The sequence below is a fragment of the Metarhizium brunneum genome, chromosome 6 (genome assembly GCF_013426205.1).
Source record: "Metarhizium brunneum chromosome 6, complete sequence".
Classification (NCBI taxonomy): Eukaryota; Fungi; Ascomycota; class Sordariomycetes; order Hypocreales; family Clavicipitaceae; genus Metarhizium; species Metarhizium brunneum.
This window is the reverse complement of record NC_089427.1, coordinates 1,689,827-1,709,547: the sequence shown is the minus strand read 5'-3', so window position 1 is coordinate 1,709,547 and position 19,721 is coordinate 1,689,827. Positions and strand designations below refer to the sequence as shown.

Genomic DNA, 19,721 nt, shown 5'->3' with positions numbered 1-19,721 from the left:
GCCGTTCTTTCACTGGCTGGAGAAATGTCGCGAGCAGCGTCCACGTCGCATGGGGAGCAAAAGTGATATACTTATTTCTTCGCCTCAAGAATAATCATTTCCTACTACTCCAGTTCGCCCCTTGCTATGATGAATCTCGAATTAAAACTCAACACCAAACTAGTGTCTCTCACTGGCCTCCCTGTCAACACAGCGTGATTGCTCAACTTCTCATCTCTCGACTCGGTCTCAGCCAACGAACCATGTTTGCGAGCATACAGCTTGACTTTCGAACCACATCATTCCTGCACCGGTCGTAGCTGAAAAGAAAAGAAAAAAACAAGCTCAAATAACCCTCGATCATTCCGTCGTCTGTTCATTAGGCGGGTGTAAAGTTCGTGAGTGAGCTCGATATTTTTTTCTAAAAAAAAAAAGACATGCAAACAAAAAGATAGTACTGTGTAACAAAGTGGGTAGAGAGAATCGAAAGCAGTCTGTCTGAGCAAGTCGCGAGTCATGTAATGGGCATCTAGTACAGCTGCAGACAGTGTTCAGATTACTCTCAGCCCATCTAGAGCAGATAAGCCATCAAGCCCATGGCAGCAACAAAGGCACCATTGCCCACAGGGGCCAAGGTAGGGCCAGCAAGACCCTTGGAGCTGGTAGAAGTCACCTGGGTGCTGCCACCACTCGTCTTAGAGGGCTGGGAGGCACCTGTGGTGGCAGTGGAAGAGGAGCCATCGCTGCCGCTGTCCTTAACAGGGCTCTTAGGAGGGTCGATTGAGGCGCAGAGAGGCTGAATGTTGTTGTTGCACGTATCCTGACCTTGGGCGTTACCAGCGTTCTGAGAGATACACTTCTTGAACACCTCCTGGCAAATGTAGAATGGCATGGTCTGCCTGTAGTACTGAATACCGGGGGTCGAGCTGTTCGAGGTGCAAGTGCACTTCCATTTGAGGTCCGACTGTAGCAGTATTCAGCAAAAGTCAATTCCAAAGATGGCAAAGCGACCCAGTTCTGAGAGCACTCGTGAGAAGATAGACATACCTCTGTGCATTCGTTTGCAGAAGCGTCGGCATTGCAGAGGACACGGCAAGTGTTTGTCTGGCCCTGGCACCAAGTTGCTGCAGGAGTCACGGTGTTAGCGATGGGTGAATCAGGCATGCGCAACTAAAGCGGCGTTTTGACCACCTAACACAGCCCAACTACCTAGGTAGTCAAGGTTGAGAAGAGTACTTGCCTCGATCAGTCTGGCTGACAGAGTTGGGATCAATTGTCATATCCAGCTCGCTGGTGTAGTTGTAGGTGGTTTGGGCGTGGGCCGAGGCAATAGCCAAGGCGGCGAAGGCTGCAGAGTAGCGCATTGCAATCAGAGACGCGAGGTGTGAGCGATCTTGCCGAGAGCCAAGAAGCCGAGAAAGCTGAGAGCTGGGGTTGGGAGTTGGCAGCTGGAGGCTGGCGTGTAGGAAAACAAATCAGGCGTGCTGTCAAGGACAAGCAGTGCTACAGATGCGGGTAGAGCTTCAGAGGCGGCAATGCAGTATCACTTGGGTTAGCGTATAGCTTGAAGATGCTTGGATGCGATGATTGAGTGGTGGTGAGGAAAAGAATAAAAGAGAAGAGGCCGAGAAAGGCAGCTAGAGATGGGGGCAACGAGAAATAAAAAAAAAACAGGGCCGGCAGGTGCTCGGTGGGCTTCAGTTCTCACACACCAGTGACGGACCTCACACATCAATTGACCACACCTCTCTCCAACTTGCAAGGCACGAAGCAAGGCACGAAGCAACCAGAGACCTCCCAGGCGGGAAGCTAGATTGGAGCTAACAGAGCACCGGCCGATAACAGCAAGGGCAACGGGGTGCAACGGCCTTGGCCGGACTAATGCAATTTTAACCAACAGAAATGGGGCATGACTTGGTGGCACTGCAATCCGTGGCTCACCAGTTGACGTTGCAATGGCCCGCCATCCACACTCCATTGGCGTTGGGGCTAAATGGGCCAGAAAATGGCCTGCCCGGCTCCATGCGCAGCTTGGCAAACAGTGATCAGTTGCAGCGTCTACGACAGAGCTTTGCAACCATGGCCAGGATTAGCATTCTGGTGCCAGCGTCGCCATCATGAAGCATTGCTATCGGCATCGGCATCGGTGTCACCATGAGGCAGGCATCGCCCTTCGACCTCAACCACCTTTGTTACCATCAAGTTACGGAGTACTCCGTGAGATTTCAACTTTTCTCCCTGTTTCCTTCCATCATCAAGTCCCTCCTCCTACTCTCCCTCTTCCTGCCCAGCCATTCGCACGCAGCCTGCCAGCTTCCATATTACCCACCATTTGACGTCTTTCCGCCTACAAAAAAAGTTCATGGTTACGACCATCCAACGACTCAGCACAACATTGAAAAGACCAGCACTCGGCCCGCCTGGGCTGGTGGCGACTAAGTCTCGGCGTGGCGCCAAGTCTCTGGAGAGCCACACGGTACACCCATGCCTGACAAGACGTAACGAGACGCACTGAGACGCAATAAGATGACGACATGGGCAGTGGCCGCCTGGTCAATTACTATTACTATGTATGTTATTGCCTCCTGGTTTTGTTGTGCGGGAGCGGCTCCTCTCGCATTCTACTCCGTTCCGACTACTCCGTACATCCACGGACAACAAAATTGGTTAAATGCGACAATTGCCTCCTCTCATCAGTGAGGAGAGAAACTTCGTCACAGGCCGCCCGAGGTTGGGTGGTTTCCAGTTGCCAGGGTATCCGTACCCATAACGCCAGGCTTGTTTACCACAGACATCCATCGAAAGCATCTGCCACATCGTGGCAGGCTTGTGGGCACGGCTCCGGCTGGCACGGCCCAGGTTTGGCCGCCATGGTGAAGCAAAATACTAGGAGTAACCGATTCATCGACCAGGCCTGATGAATCAGATTCTGGTTCAGGGACATTTGCCGGGGTGTCTCGACACTCGCTATGCATCGTGGCACCATGCCTTTGGGCCAGTTATCGTGAGGGATGACGATGAAGGTGCATGCCATTCAAATAACAAGGCCCCGCTGTGTTGCTGGGGGCTGATCACCGAGGTTTCAAGACGGCCACCCCATCTCTTCGCAATTCATGGGACAAGGTTCAGTTTCATCCTTGGTGTCATCTATTTGTACCGCAGTCTATCTGTAACTCAACTGACCGACTCTCCAGTGTCGACCACAAGTGCCGTGGTTGGCCTCCGAGAGACCGACGACGAGGTTGGTATCAAAGCTTACTGCCGAATTGATACAGGTGCGCCATAGATATCGGTGGCCCGCATCAGCGGCATGCACAATGGCCAATGCTTCGGAGGGTAGCCACAAAAGGCCGTACATACATACGTGCCATGGGAAGCCGGCAGGCTTGCTAGGCCTTGGGAGGGGACAAACCAAGCAGGCCCGAGGCATTGTTATGTTATTTTGTATGCATTTGTGTGGCATCCTGCGAACCGCAAGCTGGATGTTCAAACAACCGTACGCAAGCGGCTAATATCGCCGATGTGACGCAAGGGCGGAGGGAACACAGCACCCATGCTCTTTATTACCTTTTGCCTGGTTGCACACAATCCAATGGGTCGGCAGCACCACAAAATCTTTGTTGCCCCGTCCAGGTTGGCATGTTTTTAAGCTGCTTCGTCTGGGCCTTGGACCTCGAGGATATTAGTGTGTGCAATAATGCTTTCGCTTGAGGCGGCGGATTGCGAATAATGCCTCACAGCAGGATCTATCGTGGAGAACTCGATGGTGACATCTAGCAACACTTTTGCAACTGCTTCGCCTACACAAAAAAAAAAGCTTTTCATGTCAGTGAGAAGCGCAATCCTCAGAGGTTCAATGTTACCTAGGTATTGACTGATGACGCCAAGGACTCAATTCGGAAATGTCGGCAGCGCCGGCTCCAGAGTAGGTCAGGTTCCTGGCCTAGGACAATCTGGAGCTAGACAGGCCAATGAGGAACGCGAATTGAGGATATAGCCAGCCACGGGAACTTCCATGTCTGTTGCTCTCGATGCCTGAATGGATGGTGGGGAGAAGAAAGCGAGCCTGAATGGCGAGGCTTCTGTACCAGACATATTACACAGATGGGTTGATGGGAAACCACTTGCCATCAGCGACTAAGTGGATGGGCCACCTATGTACTCCGTACATAGACATGTTTGTTATCGATTTATTAGTGCCTCCAACACCTGAGCAACACACCCCGCCCTTCCTTCACAACGACGCAGACAGCTCTGTGTGTGGCGACGACGCCTTAGGCCTGCAGCGGCCTGAACTTGGCAGCCATTGAAGTGGGAGACTGTTTACATTCCGTTTTCTTGTTTGCTGTGCAGGAATTGGGTACTACGATAATTGTCTGAGTAATGCCAAGACACAAAGAGGTGTTGGTCAACACGACATGGCGAATACGGGATCGCACTTTGATAGTATGTTCAATGTTGGCTTGATGGCAGTTTTCCAGCCTCGTACAATCTAGCGAGCTAATCAGTCCAGCCCCCGCACCATCGATGCTGCAATGACAGGACCACCACAGGACCGTTGACAACGACCCCGTAAGGTACCCATGCAACTTTGATCGATCTATGACGGAAGTGCTTGCAGCTGTGCTCTCTCCGCAATTCAACATCTGGTTGGTGATGGGTGGCATGGGCCACTAGCTCCTGTGGCGCAGCCATTGAGCCGGGCTTGTTGCAGTAGATGCATTTATCTACGTCCACTGCAAGGGGAACTCGACGCGGTTTTACCAGTCAGTTGACAATGATTGGAAATATTCAACCAGAAAAATTACTGCACGGTTCTCTGACGATAATCGTGCTTTGGCTCTGATGGTCTGACTGACGCGACTGACGACATCCCAAATCTGACATCGAAATTCTACGAGATACAACACTATCGGTACATTGCCCAATTAGATTACTGTAAACTTGGACTTTGAATGAGAAGCCATGTAACTACCCAACGCAAAGGTGTTGCGCAGCTTGTACCCTGCTGGTATCTCCTCCAATAGATATGCGAACAACCCCCGACAATGCGAAAGATTATCATGGTTGTTGAGACGCCCATGTTTCCCGTTACATACGCTGGCAACCACGTAAAACAACGGCGAAGCGTGCGTCTAGGAATCTAGAGGAACGGATAGGAAGGTTCGTGATGGGCTCGAGCCTTACTGCCAAGACTGATAGCAACGCCACCTTGGGGTTTTGATATAACAGACACTAGGGATAGATGATATTACCGTTATAGGCTGAATCGCTTCAATGCACATCTCGTGACTCATCACTTGTAAATTCAGCCTTTGCTGTGCTGACTGAATCCGCTTCGAGGATACCAACCTGATAAGGAGGTAGTTGTCAGCTACTCAGAGTCGGTTATAAACCTCACCACCTCCATCCCGATCCCGGCCAAGACGCCAACCTGCCTAACCACCGCGTACTCGAAAAACAGTCTTGACGCCTCGGCGTCCCCATCTGCCGCCCACGCATTTATCAGCGATAACTCCTTCTCTCGCCCCGGCAACTTTCCAATATCGGCCAGCATCTCCCTCGCCGCAACGCTCAGCTCCCAATCCGCCAGCTCCCCGGGACACATCTTGATGACCATGATGAGCAGCATCTGACACAGTGAAACCTGGTCTATATTCGACAGCGTGTCCTGGAGCTTCTGATCCAGTCCGCTTCTCGCCGCCGCCGTATTCCCTGTGCCCTCGGCAGTATTAGCTAGCAACTTGGCCATCATGAAGAGATTCTTTAAGCGAACGGGGTGAAACGGCGCCGCATAGCGGAACGGGTCGCAGGACGTCGCTGCCAATGCCGTCACGGCCAGGGCGCACGGGAAGTCGTCCCTCTCGGCAAAGTAGATTGCCGTTTCGGCGAGGAGTTGCGGCACAGGCGACACGGCCCACAGACGGGCGTCGGCGAGCCTCCGAGAAAGGCGGTATTGCGCCTTGAGAGCCGCGTAGCGGGCGGGCAGCGAGTCTGGCAGCCGGGCTGGTTCCGTGGTGTATCTCACCGCCACGTCCTGCGTGGTCTTGTCCGTGACGGCGGGATGCTCGTCGCCGCCCGACACGTCCGCCACGCTGTACGTGCTTGGGTATAAGTAGGCTGTGCGGACCTGGTACACGTTCAGGTCGCCCTTGCACCTGGCGCATGTGCACTCGAAGCTGTACTGCTCGAGCGCCTCCCTGCGTGCGGACAGGGGCATCGTGTAGTCTGCGTGTGTGTTAACGGGGCCTGTTTGCCAAGGAAGGAAAGGGGGAGGGTTCGGAACGCACCCGTGTAGGATATTTCAATCTCGTCGCCGGCCTGGATCGGCCTCTCGGCCCTGAGTATCGCCTTGCGGCCTACAAACTGCACCACGGCGTTGGGCACGCACGAGTGGTTGGCCATGGCGAGCGTCGGTTCCAGAAACACGCCTACCTGGCCTAGGTCCACGTCCCATCTGTGAAACGCATTCGTCTGGATCTGCGGATTGTCAGGTACGTTTGAAGAAGAAGAAGAAGAAACTACTGTTGAGAGGCGTGGGAACGCGTATGCTGTATGTACCTTGCAAAGCAGCTCGACTGCCCGGCGGATGTTGCTCTCCCCTTGTCTCCCGGCAAAGGCACACGCCGCCATTGCCATCATCTCCAAGTCGGGCCAGGTCTTGGTCTTCCTCCTCTCCTCGGTGTGACCATCTAGCGCAGCGATCCCGTCTTCAATCTCCTTATTGAGAAGGGTTTGGAGAAGTGCTCTCACGGGGGTGGGGAGATCGGCGCCTGTTCGGGAACCCAGCTTGCGTTGTTGGAGGGCCTTGCATTCTTTGGAGTGGACGGCCGTCCAGGCAGCTTGCTGGCAGCTGGTGTTGCAGTAGTATGCGGCGTGACAGCGGGAACACGCGCGCGGCGAGCCGGGACGGAGGCAATGCGTGCATACGGATGCGAGCTGCGAGAGCGATGGGTGTAAGATGAGTGGGTGGAAGGTGTGGATGATCTGGGAGGGTTTGAAGCGCTGCGTGGCGTGGAGGGCGCGGTATTTGGAAGGATGGGGGCGGGTTTCGATAGGCGGCATATTTGTTTTTCGCCATGTGTTTTGGAGATGGTATTGGGCCGTTGTTTGATGTGGTGGCGAGGTTGAGTGGTGGTGGATTTGGTGATGGAAAATTTGGGGTTGTTTGTGCAGGGTTGACGTTGGAGGATGACCGTGAGAGAATGCCGCCCACAGCACGGATGGTGCCTTATTTTCTCAACATGATAGTTAATGTGGCATGACGTGATTTCAGTCTTATGTGGTTTTTGAAGAGGCTCCAAATTCGAGATAGATGACAGCTGCCATATGACTACCAATTACCTACGTAGCTATGCAATGGTACATGTACGCTTCTACAGCTCCTCATGCTTCCTCTCATTACTTTGCTCTTGCCTCGCCGCCGCCAGTCGGTCATTTAACTGCCAACTCCAGTCCTCCTTACTGGCCTTGCTTGACTTCATAATCCTCTCGACATGATAGTCCCAGCATCCCTCGGCCGTCCCAGACTCTTCCGTCTGACACAGTTCATCGCCTAGCTTGGGTAGATAGGGCCATTCCCCCAAAGTCGCACCCGTGTTTTCATCCAAGAAGTTATCTAGCACAAGCTGCCCAACTTTTCGTTGAGCACCAGCCCATGCCTTATCCTCGGGAATGAGCACCTTCAATAGCGATTCCATGCCTCCTTCTCTGAGAAAGTGTGTTCGAATAGAACCATCTTTGATAAGTCCATTGATGACAGAAACCTTGGGCTTGACCCGGGCAGCTGCCTGCTGGGCATTTGCGCCTTCTCCGTTCCGTGATGGTTCAACACTGGAATAGAGGCTCTGGCGCAGAGACTTGCCGGTGTTGGGGCACCTGGATTCAACGAGTAGCTGTGGCCAGAAACCGGTGACTTGCTTGAGTGCGGCTGGATTGTTCTGAAATACACCAGCCAAAATCGAGGCAGCTTGCTGGTCGTGAGGAACAGCTCCATTGGTACTTGGAGCGCTCTGGCCACTCATGAGGCACAGCAGCGCTTCCATGGCCTCTGTATCCTCGGCAATGTTCAAACCATAGTACATGTCGTGGGAGAGATCCTCCAGCGTCTCTAGGGCATCGTCAAATGCTTGATTGTTTTTGCTGGTTCCGCTCTTGAGCATGTTCAGTCCCTCGACAAGCGCGGCGGATTCATGCTGTGGTCCCTTGACTTTTCCAACCGGCTCATACTCTGGCGCGCCTTTCGGGATTTTGGGGGCGCCTAGCTGTTCCTCATGGTCGACGATGACCACGGCTTGGTCAACGGGCATCCCTTCTAGAGAAGGATCGATCTCGTCAGGGACATTGATCTTGGCTTCCTTTAGACCTGTCCAGATGTTTAGGCGGACGTGGAGCCCTTTGGGCAGTTCTTGATCATCGTGGACGATCTGGAATTCCTCTGTAGGTTGGAATACCCGTGGGTAACATTCGTCGGGGTTAGATGTGTGACAAATAAGGTCTGGCTTGGGGACATTGGAAGAATCAGAGTGGTCAGCTATCGAGGGCGCTGAGAAGATGCAGAGGATTAGACCGAACAGCAAGGCTAGCATCGTGGGTAGATCAGTGGACATTGAGCGTGACCCAGGCAATTCGGCCCCGAGAAGAATGCGTGGCTAGGTTTCTCAGAGTGTGTTGTAGGCGTGCTCGTAGACAATGATCTGTAGATAGCTGTGGGCGATGTCAGCTTAATAGCAGAAGAGGCAGATGACTTGGATGGAGAGGAACAGGATCAACTTGGAATGCGGACGCGACCTTGTAGATATACTACGTGTGTGGGTATTTTAGGTTTTCAGCGTGACTCAGCGTGAGTCACGGGCACAAACTACAACATGCAAGGTTTACTTCCATGATCACGGTAGCTGAGGCTATCGCGAGATAACCTTAGCTAGCGGGCCGCGGTATGGCATTAATTACGCTGAGATGCTGTGTTTTTTTAGTCTCTTATTGTCCTTGGCCTGGTATAGCTTAATATTATTTTAGATTTTATGCTTGCACGATACTCGTATCATACTTATAGTTTTATTTAACTACAGAGCGAAACAATACTCCCCGTTCGTTAATTAATTAAGACAATGATCTGCTCCGACCTAATCTAAGCGTGTCGTCGCTGTGGTATATCGACAGAGGATGATGCATCGGCCAGCCGACTCTGTTGAAACGATCCGGCACTAGCAATCAACAGGTATCCGTTGTTCATAATGGATGAGTCAATTTTTGAAAAGGACACATATATTCGGATATCACAGTCGGACATCGAACTTGGTAGAAAGCGCCATCGCGAAACCCGCCAGCGTGGCTACTACTGGCACCCAGCTGTCCACTTTTCATTGGCCGACAGCCAGCTAAACTGCTTAGTCTTGGGCAGGCTGTCACTGCACGCCCCGACATACTTTGTCTGCATGTGGCCCGACTCCCAACTTTTCAAGCAAAGCGGAAAGATGTAGCCCAAGTGGTAATTCATGACCGCGCGCGCCGGTAAAGGCCATCCAGGGACAGCCTTGGCCACTTAAAGCGTGGAACAAAGGACACGTAATACCGCTGACTCACGCCTAAATTACTATTATTGGCTTAAATTTTTATGCCGACACGTATCTTTGTGGATCATCATGATCTGCTGTTTTTGGTGTTGAAAGTGTTGAAGGCTGCACCTTCCACAGGTCACCCGCACCTCGATAAAGTCAACACCAACTCCAACACCAACACCAAATTTAGCAGCCTCAAAAGACTCGAATTCGGAAGCTTCAACAAAGCCCGAATTTCGAAGCAGCTTTAATTTTGGCCCGCCCGGCTCAGCGCTTTGCTAACACCTATGACAAGGGCTTACGTTGTCGTCGGACCTAGCACGACCACAGCCGACGATGCGTCTTCTGAAAACTGGCCATGCTAGCTCCAAAGAAATCGACAACGACGCCTCTTGGATACCTAGGTAGTTACACACCAAAATTTGAAATACGGAGAGCTTTGCGGATTTTCTTGGTGCTAACCCTCCCCTCCATTCCATGGTGGCGGGGTCGTCGTGGTCAGTTGCCAACTTGCATACCAACGGGGGGCACAATTGCGATTAATCTCTTTGCGCGGGATTCACGAAGTTTGACTAGCCAGAAGCTAGTTTTCATCCCTGATGAAGAAGAGTATCGTGAAGTTGCAAGATGTCAAGTTAGCCCTGACTAGTGGTTTCCATGTCGTCACTTTCATTCAGAGAAGGGGCTGGGTGACGTTGAGAGATGGATATAAATCGTTGGCCGCCTTCACCAAGTTTTCGCATCAGTGCGGCATTCCGAATTCAAACCATCTGCCATTAATATAAATTTAGCCTTCAAAATCCCTTGGCCCGGACAAATATTCGACTTCCCCCAGATGCTATGGCGCTCCGCATAATGACCGCCGGGGTGTCGCACAAGATGCTGTCCATCTTCGTTCTAATCGCTCTGGCCTTTGGCATAAATGCAGCGCCAACTACCGAACACCACTCACATTCACATCGAGATATTCACTTAAAGCGGCTAGGCAGACACAAAAGCCACGGTCATGCCTCATCAGCACCTATAAATCCGCCGAAGTCGACGCATGAGAGAGAAGGAGAAGTGCCCAGGGTGTATACTTTGATGCATTTGCATAGCGAGTCTCGGCCAGAATGGGTGAGGAAGCGGTTTTAGGACTCTTGGCTGGACCACCTCTGTTTCCTTTTATTGTCTCCTTTTCTTTTGTCTTCCTTATGACACGAACTTTCTCCCGGGCATAGCACAAAGCGGCAAGGCAACAGGTCGATGAACATATTGGCTTACAGTCGAAAAGGGATGCTGGGATCATTAGGCGCTGATGATTATCAACGCGTTGACATGAGTCATGACATTGAAGAAAGAAGTGAGCGGCTGGCTTCACTCCAGGTGCGAGGTATGCAGTGGAAACTTGCATCTTTTGTATAATGATAATATTATCTAGTTCCAAGTGTCTTTTGACTTTGGCTCCGTACAAATCCAGCGGGACTGAAGTGAGCCGCGTGATGGCCGGATGATTGTGATGCCCGAGAGAAGATGCATGTGCGCATGAGGTGGCGCTGGGTCGTCCGAGGTGCGACGGTGGGAATGGCAGACCTGGACCCACATCAATTAGTAGTGACCAATCCCGCAGTCCAGAGAGCTTTGACCACTTCACCTTGCTACAGCTCCAGCAAGCTTATTCCGTCCATGTCTGGTACTACTACCCCATACTCCGTGCAGACCAGCGAGTAGAGCCATGTTCGCATGCTCGCATGTCTCCTGAGGCCCTCCGCCAAGATACCTGACCAATTTCCCACGAATTCACCCGCACGACTCTGACATTGACGCTGCACAACCCCAAGTCGCTCATTCAGAAGTCATCGACGTCAAACATTTTCCAAACGACGACTCGACAGAGCCGCGACGCCACCGCAGCTATAGCGAAGCTCTGACCAGCGGTGCTCTCTGGCTGATCTAGCAGCTGATCGAGCATTTAAGACTCTTGTATAGTTACTCGTCCGCAAAACCCCATCGATATCCTCTCCAGAATCACAATATGCCTTCCCCACGACGGCTACGTCTGCTCGCCTTGGCGGCCATTGCTACCGTCGTATTCTTTCTATTCTATTCGTCCGGCGTCGACCCCAGCCAGGACTCGCACACGATCCAAGACTTTTACCACAAAACCATGGACGGAATGAAGAAGGGATCCCCGCCAGGGCAAGCTATAATAAACACCAAAACGGGGGAGAAGGCGGGCCATATTCCCGCAGACAAGGACGCCGACGGCGACGTTGACGAAGACGACAGGAAAATCACCGCCGAAATGCAGCTGCGCCTAAAACAGGCTGAGCAGGACGCCAAAGACAAGGCCAATATAAAGGGTGGGCTGAAGCCCGACATCCCCAGTGAGATTGTGGGCAAGGGCAATTCAGCGGAGGGCCAGCCCAAGAAGGACAAGAATGCGGCCGCCGACAAGGGCGTGTCAGGCAATGCAGACAAGACGACAGACAAGACCAAGACCAAGACCAAGGAACCAAAGGAGGAGAGCGAGGCGGAAGCCGAGCTGAGTAGTATTTTGAAAAAGGCACCAGGTAAGATTCTTCACAATATGTTCACACCAGAGAGGAGAAACAGAAGATGAAGGGAAATCGCTGCTGACCAAGCTACTAGTCGTCATCTTCTCCAAAACGTACTGCCCCTTCTCCAAGACAGCCAAGGGCATTCTCCTCGACAAATACCACATCGCCCCCGTACCATTCGTAGTCGAACTCGATAAGCACGCTCAAGGTGCGTCCCTGCAAGATGTCCTGCTCGAAAAGACTGGTCGCAAGACGGTGCCCAACATTCTCATCAACGGCGTCAGCATCGGCGGCGGCGACGACATTGTTGAGCTCGACAAGCAGAACAAGCTGGCCGACAAGATCAGGATGCTCGGCAACAAGCGCGTCAAGGTGTCTGAGCGATTTGCCCCAGACGAGATCAAGAAGTAAACTCTTCATTTTCACAACTCTACCTATTCGCTCCATGCTTGTTCGAGTATTATTAGTAGTAAAGTGGTCGGGAGACGGGGCACGTTTCAAAGGGGCTTCAATTGCCCCACGTTCTGGTGTAACACTTCCCAGGTGATGACTGCATTGGGTACACGGAGTTTTTGGCGCCTGCACAAATATCAAATGGGAAGGGCTTTTCTTTCTTTCTCTTTTTTTTGACTTTGTCCGGGGGGGCAGGGCAAGGGGAATGAGAGGGAGGTCTAGTATGGACAATGTCGTAAATACCAGTTTCAACATGGCTCATGAAAAGATCAACAGTGTTCTGACTCCTAAAGGACTGTTTCGAACTATGATTGTCGCCATGTCGCAATTTCCACGCAATCACCGACGCCCAGTCATGCCAGGCACGCGTTTCAAAAAAAAATCGTCTTCTGGACGCCATAAGTTACCATACGATTTCAAGCACGCTACTCCGTGTCGCATCGCAAGAGGCATGGCTTCGCGTGCACCTGTGTATGCACCTTGTTATCAGCCTTCCTGATATGGCTGTTGCCTGGCATCCCAGCAGCGAAGCCCAGGAAAAGCCATAGAGGCATCACCATCACGATATCGAAACAGTCTCCAAGGGACATTCTGCATTCACCACCAGTCAGTCACGGACAGTACTATATAAAAATTGCAACGCTCTCTGCCCACCTCCCAGAGGCTTTCTCGGCCAAACGAACCAGCGTATGTATTCGTATTACAAAGTGAAAAGGATGCAATCAGACAGGGTCCCCCGGCTATCTGGCCGCGCACCTATCAAACACGGCAGGCATGTGGCGTTCTAATCCAGCGCACATTGGGAATGGCGTTGGGAGGTGCGCGCGATGCTCATGTTGGCTCGCTCGTTGGGATCACGAGTCAAAGCCGGGGTAATCAGGATGTCGCTCACTCTATGAGCACCTTGCTTTCTTTCTTCCTTTGTTGTTGCTGTCCCTTTCCCCTCTTGTCTCACTCGCATCGTCGCCTTTCATTCGCAGCACATAGTATTCTGGGCGCCGTGGGAGACGATTGACCGTACACGCCAAGGACGAGCCCCAACCCCCGTCAACTCAAGTGCCTGTCTTTTTCTTTTTTGTTGGCAGCGCGAGATCTGCCCGCTCATCGCCCTGTTGATTACCCTTGCTACCTGCGGAACCCTACTCCATACCCATACTACTACCCTACAGGACGATGCGGCGGCAATCCACCAGCTCCGCCGATTCGGACGCATCGTCCACCTACACTGTCTCAACTACGGCCTCCTACTCCAAGGAACCTCTACTGGACAGTGGCGTCGAGCCTCGCCGCGGTCTGCGCCAGAAGGCGAGAGATGTAGTGTCCGACTTGGGCAAGCCGCCGACTTCGCGGCAGGATGCGAAGGAAGGGAAGCATACGTCGAATTTTGGGGATCCGGGGTTCTTGTCAGAGGTGATGCGGCCGCCCAAGTTTTGAACGGGTCAACTGGCGCGGATGAATACGACCTTTGGAGCTGTGAAGGAGAAAGGTGGACGGGGCAAATTCATGGTGGATTGTTTGGATTTGCGACAGCGACTGATGCGAGATTTGGCTCTATAAGTTGGTCGTTTAGTGGCGGAATACTATTACGAATTGGTTTGGCTCGTTTGCAGCTGGGCTGGACATGAGACTTGGACGAAATTCTTGTGTCAGTGACGCGTTGTAGTATAGGAAATGCATTGCCATGACTCTGTCACGAAAACCGGCTTTCGGAATCGCCCGACCTGGCACGTTCTTGCTGTGTCCCAGTAAAGATAATCGGGCCGCTGGCTTCGGTTTTGGAAACGTCACGCAAGCTGTCGACAAACGTGCCTGCAAGACATGCGGTCGAGAAAAACACTGCTGGTCGTGAAAATCGATGGCGGTGGAGTCCGGGATCTGGTTGATAATACTACCTTCGCTGCTGATCAACGACGACGCCAAGGGCTATGAGACAACGAGATCCAGGCGACAGGCGATTGGTCCCGCCTACCTGAAGACGTCCAAATCGGGGTGGAAGTAAAGACAAGCTGCCGAGACGAAACACCAACCAAGTGAGACGCCTTGTATCCACTGATACTGGCATTACGACGATTGGAGGCTGTAGGCTGCTACGCTCAGGGATGAGCTTCAATGTTGGTCAACACTGAACATTGAACCGTGTTGCGTACTAAGTAGATACTTCGTATGTATCGACTGGTCCTCGCCAGTCTCGGTAGGTGTGCTGCAGAAACGCCTGTCTTGGGGGCACAGCGGGCTGCCTCGGTAGCACCTGCCTCGGCTACGGCGCCTTGGCTCGGGGGGTCAACGCGGGGTCGGGCGAGGAGCTTAGGACGGCAGGAGCCATCGATGTAGTACATACACCCACTGTATGTGCGGAGTACCGGCCCGTTTGCAACCCCGACCACAAGCCAACTCCGCCTTTCTACCACAGTACGTTCAGACCTCTGCACTAACTACTCCATACAAACACAGCCTGGACTTGGCTCCATTCATACACGAGGCCTCACTTCACAGCTTGGCCGAACCCCCGCAAATCACAAGCATGGAAATCCATCAGTTAGGCCAGGGATACTGGCGGGAGTGTTTGTCCGACGCCGGGCCTCTGGCATTAGTGGACAAGGCACACTCTCTACATAACTGCCCTGGCTCCACCGACATAGTGATCGAAGTGCATTTAGAGACTGGGGACCTGGTGCTTTCTTCTCCTCGGTCGATTGACCCTTCCCATTCTTCTTTCTTTAGTTGAGCGAGTTTCTTTCGGATAGACACCCTCGGTAACGTGCCTTTACACCAAGGCAAGTTTTTGCAAGGGCTGACTTACACCCAAGCAACGCGCTACGTGCTTGTCCTGACTTTGATGACGGAGAATAACCCGCGATTCATACAAAACATATATTTCACACACTGATAAATCCCTGGTCTTTCTAATATGGTCGTATCTGCTGCTGGTCTTTTGGGGCAGAGGCTGAACCAGCCCCCCCCTCCTGGAAAACCTCATGGAGTTGCAGTCCCAGGGACCCAAAGACCGGGAAGGTCTCCCATTTACAGACACTGGCAAGTAAAAGACAAGCCTTTGATTAGCACGCTAGATCCCAACATAAGAACCATACACGACCTATTTGACGAGTCAGCTCAACGGGTTCCCAACAATAACTGTATGGGTGTTCGTAAATGGTTTCCAGAGACGCAATCATGGGATAACAAGTATTCGTGGGTCTCGTACAGCAATGTTGCTGAACGTCGCAAAAACTTTGGAGCTGGCCTCGTGGAACTTCACCATCGGATCAATCACCCCCAAGACAAGTATGGGATTGGACTTTGGTGCCAAAATAGACCGGAATGGCAGATAACCGGTAAGCCCACACACATTGAAGGGGAAATTTGCCAGGTCCAACGTGTTACTGACAGTTGCATGCTTGCAGACCTTGCCTGCATGTCGCAAGGCCTCTTTGCCGTCTCTATTTACGAAACCTTGGGTCCGGATGCCACCGAATACATTATCAATCATGCCGAGCTAGCCTGCGTGGTCTGCTCCCTCCCGCATATACCGACACTTCTGAGGCTTGCACCTCGCCTTCCTCATCTTAAACTAATTATATCTCTTGACCAACTTGAAAACGGAGAAATGGAGGGCTACTCGAAGAGGGATGCTCTGAGCGTTATTGCGTCAGACCTTGGTATCCAGATTTTCTCAATGAGCGAGGTGGAAAAGATCGGTCTCGAGTCCGGTCGCCCTATGCGTCCTGTTGGCCCCGAGGACCTCTACACTATCAACTATACTTCTGGCACGACTGGTCATCCGAAGGGGGTCCTCCTTACCCATGCTGCAACACTTGCAGGTAACACCGCGGCTCGCATTGGAGCAAAATCCTCAAGCGACGACGTCGGGATTTCGTACCTACCATTGGCTCATATCATGGAAAGATTGGTTGAGCATGCCACGTTTGCTGAAGGTGCGAGTTGCGGCTTCTTCCGAGGAGATATCTTGGGACTGGTAGACGATATGCTCATTCTCCAGCCCACGGGCTTTGTGTCTGTGCCTCGCCTGTTCAACCGTTTTAACAGTGCCATTAGAGCTGGTACGATTGAGGCTGAAGGGTTCAGAGGAACTCTGTCCAAACGAATCCTAGACACAAAAGTGGCTTCCATGAAGCTCCCTATCGGCCAAGCCACTGTTCAGCATTGGCTGTGGGACCGCATCTTCACACCGAAGATCAGGGGGAAAGTTGGTCTTGGCCGGGCAACTAAACTTGCCAGCGGCAGCGCGCCACTCGACCCCAAGGTTCAAGAGTTCCTCTCGGCCATGTTCGGAGTGAGGCTCGCCCAAGCCTACGGTATGACGGAAACCGCCGGAGCCGTAACAGTGCCGCTAGATGGAGACTTTGACACTGGTCATGTCGGTCCTCCTAGCCCGGTCGCTGAGATCTGTCTGGAGTCTATCCCTGAATTACAGTACAGTGTTGACGACAAGCCATATCCCCGCGGGGAGCTCTTGGTACGTGGCCCAATTTTATTCAAGGGCTACTACAAGAACGAGGAAGAGAACAAGAAAACAATAGAGGAAGACGGGTGGTTTCATACTGGCGATGTCGCAACGGTTGATGAACTAGGCCGTTTTACCATCATCGATCGGAAGAAGAACGTATTGAAGCTCTCACAAGGTGAATATGTGGCGCCCGAACGTCTTGAAAACGTGTACACTGCGAATTGCAGCCTTATTGCGAATGCATTTGTACACGGTGATAGCCAAGAGTCTACTTTGGTCGGCATCTTTGGTATAAACCCGGAGACGTTTGCACCGTTTGCTGCCAAAGTTCTTGGTCAGCCTATTAGCCACGAGGACGTGGCCGCCTTGAAGCGAGCAGTCCGAGATCCAAAGGTCCAGGGAGAGCTTTTTAATATTCTGCAGACGATTGGGAGGAAGAACAAGTTCAACAAGTATGAGCATGTTGCAAACATTCTTCTTGATGTTGAGCCATTTACAGTTGACAATGACCTTTTGACACCGACGTGAGTACCATAGAGTTGTCGAAAACTGCCTGGGCCAAGTGCTCAATTCGCTGACGATATGATACAGGTTGAAACTGAAGAGAGCGCAAGCGGTCCGAGAATTCCGAGGAGAGATTGATCGTATGTATGCTGAAATTAATAACAAACAGCCAATAAAGGGCAAGCTGTAAAGACAGCTGTTCGATTTCGTCATGTAGTTTAGGCTTACAAGGGAACCCAAGATGTCATGCGTCGACACGCGAAATGGGCTGTTTCTGTTGCTGCTGCATCTGAAGACGTCGTTTATAAAGAGCGGGCGCAGTGTTGCTGATGCATGCGTCAAACTGGCTACTTATTTCTCTCATCCAGCTTGGCTGTGGTGGCCAGTCTGGTTGCAACGCTGAGTGACGTGGGGGACGGAAATACGTATTCTAAACGCTTTGACGTGGTTTGGGCTCGCCATGATAAGAAGAAGAAAAGCTTGAAAATTACCAATAGAAGAGTCAATGGCTAAATGCAGTATCATTCAGTCAATAGCCGTTGTGACGGACATGTTTCCATACCGTAAGTTGTGATACACATTGAGAAGGAACGAGACGGCCGCATTAACAACACATGCACCCGGTGGTGGAAATACTCCAGTTGTGTTCCAGCGGCTTCCTCAGCGTCGACGTGGGGCGACGGTGCTATACTGGTAATAAACCAATATTTGGCGACCGTCACCAGAGAGATAACCCCGTGTTGTCGGAAATGTCGTAAAGAGACATGGAAGGACATTAACCAGCCTTGGACAACACATGCAAGCTCCCGGTATGTTCTACGACGTCCCAAGTGCAAGCAATGCTCTCCGACATGTACAAATTGGACTCCTCGAGACGAAAATACCCGGGTAGACCAATTGAAGCTGTCGCGAAAGTGGAAATCTCTTTTATCTAATAGCGCATTTGATCCATTCAGCAGCATCTATGAAAATCCCGACCTGTATTTTCCGGCATACGGAGGGGGTAATGTGAAGAAGAGGGAAGGGCTAGCTTTGCCCAAAGAGTTGACCGGGTAGCAGACGACAAGCGGCCAGTTCAACTACTAGAGTATGATTTCTTAGCATCAAGGGCATTATTAATTCTTGGTGGCTCAAAAATATATTCTGCGATACAACAAACAGGCTAACAAGCAAAAAAAGAATTCGAGTAGTCGAAGTGTTGCCCGCGGCCTGGATCGAACAGACGACCTCGTCATTACGAGTGACGCGCACTACCACTGTGCTACGAGGGCTATTGTTATCACTGTGGGAATTATTCTGTACTATATACAAATCACATGGTACCAATTAGTCGGTTGATTACCTGATTACCTACCAGAGTAGATACTACCTGATTTGCTCTCTGCATAATGACCTTTTCTCCTCTCTGCAATTTATATCCCTGCCTTGTAGAATATTTCAATCATACAGTATATTACGTGGTTTTTTTCTTCTGGCTTGGTGCGGCCAAACACGGTGTTTCCAGATGCAATGCTTGCACGATGATTGTATCATGCTGTATTATTATTTATAGTTAAAAAAAAATACTTGAAAACAGAATTTTATTAATTATTTTTAACCTTAGTTCACTCCCATTCTTCTATTCGTATCATTATCAGAGATCTCTGCTAGACAACCAAAAGGCTGCGTATTATGCAACAGCCACGACGGTTCGTTGGCGGTATAGTATTCGACACGGTCGACACGGTATGTTTATACCCGCTCGTTTGCTAATAAATGCTTCCATTTATAAAATTTATGCTACTAATAGGTGTGACGGGCCTTCTTCGCCACTTACAGGTGTATAGTACCGGGATGGATCCCGTCTGGAACCGCAATGACAGATCCGAGATACTGCTGGTGACCAATGCGAAGCGAAGCCCTGAGTATACTTGTGAACGGGGGGGCAGTGACCAGTTAGTTCGTCGGCAGGGAGTCTGAAAAAGCATTGGTGAATAGCGTATGTGACTGACAAGGCACGGGAAATATTGCCATTATAAATAACTAACCATGTACATCATGACGAGGCCCGGCTTATCCGACGCCGTGAGCAGTGCGGCCATTGGCAGGATCCGACTCCACGGCCGCCTTACAGGGCTGAGCTTACAAATTATCACAATGGAGGAATAAAGATGAATCAACAAGCGGCAAGTATATCAAGACCAGAGTGGTCGGTACCTCATAGTCTCATCATCCTGTTCA

General features: G+C 51.5%; 6 protein-coding genes and 1 non-coding gene across 7 annotated transcripts; 3 read left to right on the top strand and 4 right to left on the bottom strand.

The window, feature by feature from the left end:
- Positions 1-550: 550 nt before the first annotated feature.
- Positions 551-1,343, bottom strand: G6M90_00g098730 (uncharacterized protein; the record flags this gene model as incomplete). Its single annotated transcript, XM_014690987.2, has 3 exons — positions 551-943; positions 1,027-1,103; positions 1,220-1,343. The coding sequence occupies 3 exons, from the start codon at positions 1,341-1,343 to the stop codon at positions 551-553; spliced, it is 594 nt and encodes a 197-aa protein (XP_014546473.2).
- Positions 1,344-5,353: 4,010 nt separating this feature from the next.
- On the bottom strand, positions 5,354-7,044 carry ASHR1 (Histone-lysine N-methyltransferase ASHR1; the record flags this gene model as incomplete). Its single annotated transcript, XM_014690988.2, has 3 exons — positions 5,354-6,207; positions 6,270-6,459; positions 6,541-7,044. The coding sequence occupies 3 exons, from the start codon at positions 7,042-7,044 to the stop codon at positions 5,354-5,356; spliced, it is 1,548 nt and encodes a 515-aa protein (XP_014546474.2).
- Positions 7,045-7,355: 311 nt separating this feature from the next.
- Positions 7,356-8,567, bottom strand: SIL1 (Nucleotide exchange factor SIL1; the record flags this gene model as incomplete). Its single annotated transcript, XM_014690989.1, has 1 exon — positions 7,356-8,567. One exon carries the CDS (start codon positions 8,565-8,567, stop codon positions 7,356-7,358), a length of 1,212 nt encoding a protein of 403 aa, XP_014546475.1.
- Positions 8,568-11,553: 2,986 nt separating this feature from the next.
- GRX6 (Monothiol glutaredoxin-6) lies at positions 11,554-12,490 on the top strand (the record flags this gene model as incomplete). The annotated part of the gene is made up of 2 exons (XM_014690990.1): positions 11,554-12,091; positions 12,171-12,490. 2 exons carry the CDS (start codon positions 11,554-11,556, stop codon positions 12,488-12,490), a joined length of 858 nt encoding a protein of 285 aa, XP_014546476.1.
- A 1,215-nt stretch (positions 12,491-13,705) lies between these two features.
- Positions 13,706-13,966, top strand: G6M90_00g098690 (uncharacterized protein; the record flags this gene model as incomplete). The annotated part of the gene is made up of 1 exon (XM_066131549.1): positions 13,706-13,966. One exon carries the CDS (start codon positions 13,706-13,708, stop codon positions 13,964-13,966), a length of 261 nt encoding a protein of 86 aa, XP_065987615.1.
- A 1,474-nt stretch (positions 13,967-15,440) lies between these two features.
- Positions 15,441-17,691, top strand: LACS7_1 (Long chain acyl-CoA synthetase 7, peroxisomal; the record flags this gene model as incomplete). Its single annotated transcript, XM_014690991.1, has 3 exons — positions 15,441-15,864; positions 15,934-17,521; positions 17,589-17,691. 3 exons carry the CDS (start codon positions 15,441-15,443, stop codon positions 17,689-17,691), a joined length of 2,115 nt encoding a protein of 704 aa, XP_014546477.1.
- Positions 17,692-18,700: 1,009 nt separating this feature from the next.
- Positions 18,701-18,772, bottom strand: G6M90_tRNA00000106. Its single transcript has one exon. It is a non-coding gene; the product is annotated as a tRNA-Thr (tRNA).
- Between the last annotated feature and the right edge of the window lie 949 nt (positions 18,773-19,721).